General features: G+C 36.8%; 1 protein-coding gene across 1 annotated transcript; it reads left to right on the forward strand.

Moving 5' to 3' along the window:
• Nucleotides 1-1,538: 1,538 nt before the first annotated feature.
• Nucleotides 1,539-10,857, forward strand: ube2ia (ubiquitin-conjugating enzyme E2Ia). Its single transcript, XM_039687514.2, has 7 exons — nucleotides 1,539-1,695; nucleotides 4,007-4,101; nucleotides 4,358-4,441; nucleotides 4,878-4,950; nucleotides 5,051-5,160; nucleotides 9,822-9,901; nucleotides 9,990-10,857. Exons 2-7 carry the CDS (start codon nucleotides 4,036-4,038, stop codon nucleotides 10,048-10,050), a joined length of 474 nt encoding a protein of 157 aa, XP_039543448.1. The 5' UTR covers nucleotides 1,539-1,695; nucleotides 4,007-4,035; the 3' UTR covers nucleotides 10,051-10,857.
• The last annotated feature ends 2,419 nt before the right edge of the window (nucleotides 10,858-13,276 follow it).

The raw sequence follows: 13,276 nt of genomic DNA on the forward strand, positions 1-13,276 counted from the left end.
CTATTGGCCAGGGAACGAATTATAGATTCACGAGACCAAAGATCGCCTGTTAGGTTTATACAAGACGAACTATATCTCATGTTTAACCACCACAGAGACATCAGAGTCAGCGGCAAACATCAGAATGACTAGTCGAGGAAAGGCTGTTCCAGGCGGGGTGCACGAGTGCCGAGTGTCTGGTGATTGCTTGGAATGGATGGATCTCAGCCAAATTATAATAAATCTATAAATAAACCACAGATTTGAGCTTTAAAAAACTACATTTTCACCTGAAAAACTCTTAAACTACATTTCGTGACACAATAACAGTAGTATTATTTCAACTGCATAAGAATGGTGCTCCTAATGCCCTTGCAGAACGTGCAAGTGACGATACTCTGTCAACCAATCACCATTTCGCAGTGAGTCTAGCTCCACCTTTTATTATCGTACCACTGTGCTACGTCCAACAGAAGGGTACCCAAAAAGTAGTACGGTACGGTTCAGTGTTTTGGTACCATGCACAACTTTGGACAGTGGAAAGGCAAATAATTGCATACCGAACGGTACCGTATCGCTCAGTAGAGACGAGCCATAAAAAAACTGTGTCGTTCCCCTTTAAGGATTGTTTCTGTTGTTGTCATTGTTGTTGCCTGGATAAATGTGCAGTGTCATCAGAATCTATTTTGGGGGGTCAATATAGCAGAAAATAGATAAATCAGGGCTTGTCATGGGTATAAAAAATGAAATGGATAGCCTAAATAAAAATGAAAAAATAGTCATAATGTGTTTTATATTATGGTGTGAGTGCTCTAAAATGGTAGTAATATATACAGTACTGCATAAAAAAGAGCAGATTGTGATTTCAATATTAGACTAATATTTATTCATTTATATCCTCAGTAATATGTGTGCTTGAGACATCCTTTAGGTGTCCAAGAATTGCCTGACCAAAAATCTTAAAGGGATAGTTCACTCAAAAATTAAAATTAAGTAATTTACTCACCCTCATGTTGTTCCAACCCTGTATGAGTTTATTTCTTCAGCTGAACACAAAAGAAGATGTTTTTAAGAATGTGGCAAACCAAACAGTGGTGAACCGTAACTTCCATAGTGTTTTTTTTCTGCATACTATGGAAGTCAATAGGGTCATCAACCGCTTGTTACCCACATTTTTCAAAATGTACTCCTTTATCTTCAACTAAAGAAAGAAATTCATACAGGTTTGGAACAACTTAAAGGCCTAGTAAGTTAAATAATATTCATTTTTGGGTGAACTATCCCTTTAAATCAGTGTGTTTTTCTGACTCTGTAAAAATACGCTGCAAATAAGTTAAATGCAGTGTTAATGAACTAATCACAAAATATAAATGTTTCAATCAGCTACATTGTCTAATTAGTCTAACTGTTCGTGTTTTACCTTAAATTGGACGTCCAGGTGATTTCCATCAGTTTGCGTTTATAGAGAATACCTTGCAATTCATTAGCCTGTAATTAGGAAACAATCCATTCAATTTTACCCAGTATATATGGACACTGTTGAAAGTTTCATTCAGGCATCTGCCTGTGCACTCACGGGTCCTAATTATCTTGGCTAAATGTCTGTGTTTTCTTTTTTCCAGGAGGGAAACTTCGCTAGATTTTTGCTTTGAGTTTGACGCGAATTCCCAATTAAACGGCTCTTGATAGAGTACAGTACTCATCTTCACTGACGAGGTATGTCTAGTTTGAAAGCAGGGTCAATTTGTGGACGTTCACTCTAGTTTGCGGTATTTTGTTTGCGGGTTTTGTTAGCTAGCCATCTATGCTACGCTAACAGCATATCCAGACTGCACGCGACGCGACAAATTACAGCGCCCGCTTGTATTATAATAATGTAATTGCACACATGCAGAGCATAGATCTATGTCCGTGTAGTTTGACGCGAGCAGTTAATCGCAATAAAGCGTGATTTAGCTTAATCAGCAGCTGATGTGCGCGCAGTGGGGAATGCGGCATCGCGCAAAAAAAATGTGCATCTGACAGGTTCATTCAATGCGGTTCATTTTCACGTTAACTTACTCTAATCAAACAAATGTGGGCGCTGCTTATTCATTAAAATAAGTTGCTTTGATTGTGCCAACTGTGGAAGCCCTCAGTAATTTGCATATTTTTAATAGTATTCTTGATTCTTGCGTTCTCTCACTGAATAACTTTACAATGCAATTTCATTATAGATTTCAACTTCAGGCTAATTATTTTTCAGCAATTTATTGAGTTTGTTTGTTTGATCATGTTTATCTACTCCTCCTTTTAGAGTTAATGTCCCCTAATTTTACACTTTCTTCGTCGTATTACGCAATCATTGTCTCATGCGGTTATGAATAACGTTACGTTACTCATTTATAATTTTCTCACTTGTCAATTTATACGTTATCGTCTCACCGCACTACTTTAGATGTCATTTTATGCAAAGATTGTTTTTTTTTTTTTAATTTTTTTTTTTTAAACGGTTTAATCAGTCACCTGGAGCTTCGGGTGAAACCACAGAATGCTGGACTTCTCCAATCATTTTCGTCTGCTTAATCTTAATCTAATTGACTGTAAGTGCACATAATTTTGTATTTATAATGTATACACATACACAAAATTATGTGCATTTACAGTAGTCATTATATATATATATATATATATATATATATATATATATATATATTTAGACCATTTCACAAGATGTAAACACTGGTCCAGAAGCACTTCCTGTTTCAGTTTGTAACTGTTTTCTTTATTTCACATGTAAAGAAAACAACTTAAAGCTGTTTGTTTAACTTTTTGATTCAGTTTTAAATGTTCTGTTGGTTGTATTTTATCCCAGCTTTTATGTAGTGTTAAACTGAAACAGGAAGTGCTTCTGGACCAGTGTTGTTTACATCTTGTGAAATGGTCTATATATATATATATATATATATATATATATGATGCAGAGAATGAAATATCAACCATTTTTGTTTCCGATTAATCGTTAGTCGTCTCAATATGGATTAATAAAACGCTCCTGGAGTAGTGTCGCATGTCTCTATTGCTACCATCCAAATTATGGCAGGAATGCTGCATAAAATTGTTTTTTGTTCAGGCGGAACTGTAAAAGGTGTTTCGGTTACGCTGCTCGGTGACTGACTTCTGTCTAACTCATGGTGATGGTGTGCTTTTGGACCGAATAGAGTGATTGGGTGAACAGGGTGAATTGGGTGTAGAGACTTTCAAACAGCAAAAGTAGCAAAAATGTTTCTGGAGCAAATCGTTTGCCCAGCCTTTAAAAAAATATGTAGACATTGTGAATCATGCTCCTTTTGAATCATGGTGATCAAATCCTCAGAGTAAATTAATAATGAAACCATCTTGATGTCTGTCTATTTTGAACTTCATTGAAATGAAGGGAGAGTGCAATATCTGTCGTTTTGGAGACCCCAGAGGACAAATAAATAAGTTTTAGAAAGATGTTTAATAACCTTATCACTGCTGATAACATTTGCACAATTCTTTAGCATGGTACATAGTCAGTGTCACATGTTTGGTTGACTCCAGGACCCTTATGTTGATAAATCCAGGATTTGTTTTATTTTGTCAAATCATACATCTCCTACTGATGGAGATTTGGGAAATGTGCAGTTATTCTGTATTAGAACTATAAACAAGTGTGTATCACCACCGCAGTTTCACTTCTGCATGTTCTTATGAAATCAAAAGCTCCCTAGATATGTTTCGTACTCCAATGACATTTCCTCATTTGTATGAACCCAATGTAGTTTTAAGGTTTTACCTTTTAATGGCAATCCCAACCTAACAACTTGTTTTTAAATTTTAAATGTCAATTTAAGCAAATCATGATGCATGTTATTACCCCTCCCCCATAATTCTTTATTAAAGGGTTGTTATTATCGAGTTAAATATTGATAATTAATAGGAAGAAAATTGTGTAACGACTGTCTATAGTTTTACAGATGTGCATCTTGCTTGAAGAGAAAATATTGCGTCCTTTTTCTTTCAGGTTTTCAATCATTAAGTGGGTCACAAGTCATGTCTGGTATAGCGTTAAGTCGTCTCGCACAAGAACGAAAGGCTTGGCGGAAAGACCATCCTTTTGTAAGTATGAAGTTTCTGATTACAGATGTGAGGCTGACATATAGGAAATAAGAGTGAGATTATTTATATATATATATATGATCTGTGTTGAAGATGTTATTTTAAATGTCACTTTTATTTTCATTTATTAAGCTGAGAAGTCACTATTGAAACTGTTGGGGGTTGTGTGCCATAAATTAAAAAGATTCTAGAGACGTTTTGAAACTTTTGCAGCCACCCACAGGACTTCAAACCTATCTTTTTATTTTTTTTTTAGGGTTTTGTAGCCGTACCGACAAAAAACCCTGATGGAACGATGAACTTGATGAACTGGGAGTGTGCCATCCCAGGGAAAAAAGGAGTAAGTGCCAATTTATATATTTCATATATGTATAAAAAATATATTATATATATATATATATATATATATATATGAAAAATGTATTCATGCCTTAAAATAGCTTTAATGTAACTCTACACCCTTGCCTCATTTATTATACCTGGTTGTATGAATATGCAAATTAGTCCCATCTCCACTCACTCGCACCAGCTCAGAGATCCACTCAATGATCACTCGTTGATGATTGGTTACAAGGTAGTTTGTGGCGTCAGAAACACCAGCGATTTCAAACCGAGTTTGAGACCCTTTGGTTTACTGCGGTTTAAGGTGATGGTGTTGACTTGTGCTTCAAGACAAACCATGTGCAAATGCATAATTAAAATGCCACTTTTTTTTTTTTTTTTTTACACACAGTGGGACTTAAGTAAATTTAATTTTAATTTTTTTTTTTTCTCAGACACCGTGGGAGGGAGGCTTGTTCAAACTTCGGATGCTGTTCAAGGATGACTATCCTTCCTCTCCACCAAAGTGTAAATCAGATGCCTAGTGGAGCTAATCCATTATCTGTACTTTGCATGCACATTGTGTTTTTAATTATGCCAGATTTTTATGGTGTGACTTCTTCTACAGGTAAATTTGAGCCTCCTTTATTCCATCCGAATGTATATCCGTCTGGTACCGTATGCTTGTCTATTTTAGAGGAAGACAAAGACTGGAGGCCTGCCATTACAATCAAGCAGGTAAGCTTGGATCTTCTTAGACTTTCGTTCCTCTTTGGAACAGACATGAAGATACTTTAAATGAAATCGGAAAGATTTCTGTCCCTCCATTCTAAGCAACTATCACTTTGACGCTTTAGATTGTTATACACTAATTCATATGATTTGAACAGTTTAGTCCAAATTTTCTGAAGAAACATGATCGCTTTATATATTGATTTAATTTAGGCATTTATTCACAAATTCATCAACGCACCCATCAGATAAGATAAACGAAGCTAAAGCATGTACACTTGATGTATGAGAGCCAGTGAGGTTCATTCTTGAGTTACGCAGCACGTTTGAGCTTCTCCGAGAACCAATGAGGTTCATTCTCGTGTTGTGCATCACGTTGGAGCTTCTGCGAGAACCAATGAGGTTCATTCTCGTGTTGCGCATCACGTTTGAGCTTCTGTAAGAACCAATGAGGTTCATTCTTGAGTTACGCAGCACGTTTGAGCTTCTCCGAGAACCAATGAGGTTCATTCTCGTGTTGTGCATCACGTTGGAGCTTCTGCGAGAACCAATGAGGTTCATTCTCGTGTTGCGCATCACGTTTGAGCTTCTGTAAGAACCAATGAGGTTCATTCTCGTGTTACGCAGCACGTTTGAGCTTCATCAAGAACCAATGAGGTTAATTCTCGTGTTACGCGGCACGTTTGAGCTTCTGCAAGAACCAATGAGGTTCATTCTCGTGTTGTGCATCACGTTGGAGCTTCTGCATGAACCAATGAGGTTCATTCTCGTGTTACGCAGCACGTTTGAGCTTCTGCATGAACCAATGAGGTTCATTCTCGTGTTACGCAGCACGTTTGAGCTTCTGCATGAACCAATGAGGTTCATTCTCGTGTTACACAGCACATTTGAGCTTCAGCGAGAACCAATGAGGTTCATTCTCGTGTTGCGCATCACGTTTGAGCTTCTGTAAGAACCAATGAGGTTCATTCTCGTGTTACGCAGCACGTTTGAGCTTCATCAAGAACCAATGAGGTTAATTCTCGTGTTACGCAGCACGTTTGAGCTTCTGCATGAACCAATGAGGTTCATTCTCGTGTTACGCAGCACGTTTGAGCTTCTGCATGAACCAATGAGGTTCATTCTCATGTTGCGCAGCACATTTGAGCTTCTGCGAGAACCAATGAGGTTCATTCTCGTGTTACGCAGCACATTTGAGCTTCTGCATGAACCAATGAGGTTCATTCTCGTGTTACGCAGCACGTTTGAGCTTCAGCAAGAACCAATGAGGTTCATTCTCGTGTTACGCAGCACATTTGAGCTTCTGTAAGAACCAATGAGGCTCGTTCTTGCGCGTCAAGTACGGTTGAGTTTATGCTTGGATCAATGTTTGCATGAATAAATTCAATCTTTTCATTTTAAAGTGATTATCTCTTCAGAAAATTGACTAAACCACTCAATATATATAGATATATTTTACAATCTCTTTATGATTTTTTTTTTTTTAAGTGGTAGTTGTGTAAGCTGTCTATGGTTGGACAGAAATCTCTCAGATTTCATTTCAGATGAATGACAGGCTTACGGATTTGGAATGAAATGAGGGTCAGCAAATAATGACAGAATATTCATTTTTGGGCAAACTAACCCATCAAATAATGTCAGTAAATGGTTTAAAATGTAAGTAATTTTCAAGATGTTTTAAAACGTTTGCTACATGGTTAGCTACACATCATTTCACCTTAGTGCTTAATCCAGTTCTGTATACACCGTTCAGTAATTAATGGGAGTGACAACCGCATTCTACAACTGAATTAAAGGAGAACTCCGGTACAAAATGAAACTTTGGTCTAATAAAACATCGGTACCTAGTCAACCATTCTCTGAGATTTGTTTTCATGATAATCGAATGTTAAGAGTTCTATCTCTATAATCATGATCTCTTTATAAGCCAAGCTTAAAGGGCTCATATGATGGCACACGTTATTTTGTCTATTTGATTTAATCCAATGTTCATGTTGTTTTTGCTGCTTCTATGCCCCGACTTTCTGAAACGTTTTGATTTTTACAAAGTCCATCATTCTGAAAAGAATTGTGTTTTGATTGGCTAGCAATCCAGTGCATTGTGATTGGCCCAAAAAACCTTAAGCGTGTGATGGAAGTGTCCCGCCCCTTACCATATTTGGAACATCAGCTCCCAAAGCAATAATGGTAGGTGATAATATCGGTACTACCTTATCAATTCAAGCTCGAATCTGAACGGGAAAATGCAGATGACCAAGCTGATCGATCAACTTTGCCAGCGTGGCTGGACCAGATCGTATCAGATTGATAAGGTTTTATTTAATTGGGGACATAATTATTAGACTTTAGGTGTGACGCACTACTGGGGGAGAACACTATGTAAACACAAAACTATGTGCCGCAAGTGCTTCTCTGTACCGCTCAACTTCTTAAAATATGAAAACAAACTTGCAGGCTGTGTCTGAGATTCATCAGCACCAGAATGTACATGCAAATATGGAATTGGCTAACTTCGTAGAATCAGCGTTTGTGCACAGCTGGCCTTGTTACTCAGGTTCTGGAAACAGTCCTCTGAAAAATGCGTGGCACACTGTGGAAAAGTATAGTTTTAGTTCTACATTTCTGTAACAGTGTTGTAAATAAAGCTTAGCACTGTTTTCTAATCGTGTCCTCTTTGGAAGGCCAAACAAAGTAGTTTGGCTTTCGCAACAGATAACACAGCACCTCCATGACATGGCGGTGCCGGTGGTGGCAACAAAAACACAGCGAGAATAAAAGTTCTGCCTTTCTTTGCATGTGCATTTGGGTGGTGTTATGAAACCCTCCCCCCCACAGACTGACGTAGGTTTGTGGGGGGGGTGTTTGAACGAAGCCTTTCAGAAAGGTTGTGGCTGAGCCTCAACTTTTATAAAGACTATCCTTTTAGGTTTGACACTTTGAGCGGTGTAACTCTGCAGAGCTTGCTTCTTTTTTTTTTTTTTTTTTTTCTTTATTGTTATGTAGCTGTTTGTGGATCACATGACCCCTTTAAACAAGCATCAAAATGCCAAGAATACATGGACATGGCAACTCTGCAAGAGCAGAAAAAAACCTGAGGCCTCCGTCTCCGCTTCCATTAAAATTGCTCAACACATCGGGTCTTTTGTCGCCGTAATGTTACTTTGGTCAGAATAGTGGAGACCAAAGACTAGATACTAGAACGTTGCTATGGTTAACCTGGTGTCAATCATCGCAGTTCCGGGAGTCGTGTTCCGTAAATTAATGGAATGGTAACTGACTCGCTCCTGCATTTAAAAGCGGTTGTCACTCCTGAAGTGTATGTGGCCTTTTTGTGCACAAACAACTAAACCATTTAGGTATCACAGATACTTTTTCTTAACTTAAACGAAAACAAAACCGAAATAAAATGGATGCATTGATTGGTCCACTTATATATCCAATAACAATGTGTAGTTCAAGATCTTTAAGGATTTTATTTATTTAAACTGCAAATGCTGCATCTTTTCTTTTTTTTTTTTTTTTTTTTTTTTTTAAGAGCCCCTATCATTGCATTTAAAATGTTCCTATTTTTTTTTTTTTAGGAGTTCCCAAAAACAGTTTAACATGCATGCAAGGATAAACACTTTATTTGTCTTATAATATTCATTTATTTTTAACTGATTTGCTTACCGACTCCTAAATGATTCGTACAACTCATTTTTCCAAACCACTCCTTTGCGTGATGCTAATCGGCGGTGATTGGTCAGATGACAGACCCAGTCAGTTGTTTGTAAGCATAACGCATAAACATATTGATAAAGCACTGCAGTACTACAAGACGCTCTATTCTTTATGACAACTCCAATAACAGCGACAAACATTTCACATATTTAAAAAAAATTGACATTGGAGACCTAGAAGCTGCGCTGAACGTAACTTACACACACGCGCACACACACATACTGCCTCGCCCCCCGACGCAACAAAACCGTTCAAAAACCCATAAAAGCAACAATTATTAATAATACTTACAGGTTGTGATTTGAAGGAGGAAGCTGATCCATATTCACTGGGTAAGTAAGTTACTGAGCCCTCCTTCAGGAACAACCGCTTGCGAATCCACATTTGAATTCATTTATGTTTTTGAACTAACGTTATTCGTCAATAAAATGATGAGAACACAATCGGGCTATACTGTTGTGGTATCGTTGCAAATATGAACTCTAACCACCGATTCTTCACATGCCCGTCCCTGGTAAATGAAAACAAAGTGGCTGAACTATCTTTGCATTGTAGAACACAGCGTCTTCTCGACATGATGCTATGATGAAGTATTTGAATGTGTAGACTTCAAGTTTACACTTCCGTCTGCGCGCGCAGTAACTGGGCACGGCCAGTATGTCTCTACGTCACGATGGAACAGCTAATGACTCGTTTCAAAAACAATTCATTTCATAGACTCAGAGTCGACTCTCACTTTTGAAAGACAATAACTTTATATACGGTGCACTTTCAGATATAAATCTTGATGTTTTCATTCCCTTAGAGCTATATTCCACACCTTATGAACAGTCATTTTCAAAAATCCATGATAGGGGCTCTTTAATCCATAAGCCAAATGTCCAATGCATTCCTCAAGAGGGCAGTATTGTCTCATGAAGCACCATAACACATTTATATCTTTTTAGATCTTGCTAGGAATCCAAGAACTCCTTAATGAACCAAATATTCAGGATCCCGCACAGGCTGAGGCATACACAATTTACTGGTACGCACCTTCAAATATAGTCTTGCCTATTGAGACTGACATTCTTATTGCCTTTGTTATGAATCTTGTGTTTGCGTTTCTGTTTCAGCCAAAACAGAGTGGAGTATGAAAAAAGGGTCAGAGCACAAGCCAAAAAGTTCTCACCGTAAACCAAGATTTCTCATTTAATGGAAATGGGTTTTGACCAGGTCTCCTCACCCCTGTTCCAGCCCACCACCCCACCTACCTTTCATATCCACTTCATACTTATTTACTGCTGGGCTTAAAGAAATGAATGTGTTGTGCCATTGTCAATCCACCGATGCTCACCCTAACAAACTCTTCCTGGAGGTTTTAAATTCGGTCTTTTGTATAAAAAGTCTTTTTTCCCCTTCGAAGTTGGGCAAATCCACAGCAGAGGAGTTCACAATAGGTTGTGTAGCTTTTTTTTTTATTATTATTTAATTTTTTTTGGGGGGGTGGGGTTGCTAAGTAACAGTGCTACATATTTGCAAAAAAAAAAAAAAGGCACAAACATCCACATGCAGAAGAAATGATATTCCACAGAGGCATGAGCCTAAAACTTTTGTTTTGCTTAATCTTTCTTTTCTTTTTCTTTTTTTTTTTTTTCTCAGACTGGCCTCCTTAGTCTCTTTCATGGTTTTAATGATTTAAAACTTGCTATTAATGTCAGTATTTCAACTGCTGTAAAATGATACTTTTATACTTTCTTTACTTTGAATTAGTGTCTAGAGAGATTTCCATTCCTGATGCAGGCAGTGTACTAAGCATGTATCGTTCAGTATGATAGCATTGTGCCTCGGCCGTCTGTGTTTCACAAAAAGAAAAAAAAAAGACTTGCGTACAAGGCCTCTGAATCAAATGGTTAGTTAACCGCTGCATCAGTCTCTTTGTGTTTATATGGTGTTTTGTTCATGTAAGTGTATAGAGTAAATAAAAATGTTTATACAAAGCCACTCGTGACTGCAGGTACATTTTTCACGTGCTTCATCCCATGAATGGATTGAATTCAACCCGTGCTTGAAAGGTAAGTCTTCTCATGATTCGTGGTCATGGTCATTTTGTTGGAAGATTTCTATGTGACTGGCATTCACTGAATCAAGAAGTTAAATTTGCCGTGGTTGTATATCAGTGCAGTAGATGTCGGACCATTTTCTAGTTTTGAATTAAACGTCTTGGGCAAAACCTTTAAAAATTATAGTATTTTGATGAAATAATACTGAAGATGAATAAATATATATATATATATATATAATGCTCATGTTTAATTGATATTTATTAATGTTTATCACATTTCATACATCAGGCTTTTATAGCTCATATAAGCAATTCAGTGATAACTAGAGATTGGCAAATTATTGTTCCCCAAAAGCATGTTGTGTCTTATATAGTGTGTGTGTATTTGATTGTATGAATGATTATGTAAATCCAAGTTGCTTCAATCCTGTAAATGTTCATCTTGCATGTATTTTATGTAAATCGATAAAGATTTCTCAGCCAAAACAAGACTTAACTTGAAATAAAAGTATGAACTATCAATTACATCTACTATCAACAACAGGTTTTACAGCAAAGTTTTTTTTTAGGCCCTAGAAATGGGTGCATCAAATATGAGACGGTAAGTTAATATATTTACATGTATTTTACTAATTGTTTAAAATAATTTTACAAAGAATGTTGTCAAGTTATGAGAAAACAAATTGGTCCGATCATGTTGGGAAAGTTACTTAACAATATTGTGTTACTACTTTTTAAAGGGTCCAAATGGAAGTCTTCATCCTGTTAGGCTGTGTTAAAGGAAAAGTTCATTTCAAAATGAAAATTGTCATCATTTACTCACCCTCAATGTCTTAACAACACCATAGATATTTTGAAGAATGACAGAAACCAAACAGTTGATGTACCTAAATGACTTCTAAATGTAAATGACGGCAGAATTTACATTTTAAATCTATTCCTTTCAGTGTGCATGGGTACACATGCTCCTGTTGCCAGTCATGGTACAAAATGCTATTACATCTTATTTTTGGATACATATAAAAACAAAAAAATAGCAGGTATATGCCTTCATCTTCATACACATTTTGTTTTGTTTTTTTGTCTTACACTTCATAAGCTCAGTTCCGACTCGTTTTCAAAGCATTGTGGGTGATTGAAGGACGTGAAGGAGACACTTGATGCATCCTTCAACATGAGCTGAATGAAGGAAGCGAAAGAAGGCTGCCTTCCGAGGATCCTGGCCTTCACTGGCACTTCAGTTTATCTCCAACTAGCGATGTGACATTTGAACCGAGGCGGCAGAGCTTGTGTTGAGAAAAAATGGGCGTGCCAGATGAAGCCGCGATTCGAGGCTTGTGTTGTTATCGTGAAAATCACGTAACTAATGACAAACGAGGCCTCGGTTTGTGTGAAAACGTCATTGGTTCAGTCTGAGTGTTGCTTGCTTCCGGATAAAAGGGGTTTGAAACTTGTGCCACCTTCTGGATGTTGTCAGGAGTAGCAGTTGTGCTAGTAGTGTCAGAGAGTCAGAGTTAGAGCAATCTCATTGGCGTTGTTGATTGTGTTAGGGCTGTATATTATTACCAGAGGTGGGGACAAGTCACACATGGTCAAGTCTAAGCAAGTCTCAAGTCTTAACCATCAAGTCTCGAGTCAAGTCTCAAGTCGCAGTTCAGATAAATCAAGCAAGTCAAGTCAAGTCAAGGGTTCACCCTAAGCAAGTCAAGTCAAGTCCTGATAAGTTTCAAGTAAAGTCAAGTCACACTACTAAAATAAATAGAGGTAAATTTTTTCGATACATATTTATTTTTGCACAGAAAAGATGAACTTTTATACATATATTATGTATCTTATTTAATATACATTTGCTATATTAATCATATGCATATCTGTGCTACATTAATATCTGAAAATAAAATAAAATTGTGTTGTTTACACAAAACGTCTATAGATGTATCGATTCTAAGATGTATAATCCAATCTGTTTAATTCAAATTAATTGAAACGGTCTAAAATGTATGAAATCTAAAATGTAATATCTTATATCTTATATAAATGTAAAATATAAAATATAAAATGTATGAAATGTATGAGAATATAAAATGCATTTTTTTTTTTTAATTTAGTAGTTTTTCTTATCATAGCCAACAAATGTCTTCGGAAACTCATTTTCCTCGATTTACTGAAACCTATATGTAAAACGCATTTGCAGCTCCACAGCCGTGTATATCTATGCTGCATATACAGACATCCCAACCTACAAGAATTCATTTCAGGGAGGTATATCTCAATGAATGTAATGTTAGGGAGGGGGGGATATAAAATATGTTAATAAATATAAAATATGTTAATATGTTATATTAACATATTTAAAAT

The sequence above is a fragment of the Pimephales promelas genome, chromosome 3 (assembly GCF_988280905.1).
Source record: "Pimephales promelas chromosome 3, fPimPro1.hap1.1, whole genome shotgun sequence".
Taxonomy (NCBI): Eukaryota; Metazoa; Chordata; class Actinopteri; order Cypriniformes; family Leuciscidae; genus Pimephales; species Pimephales promelas.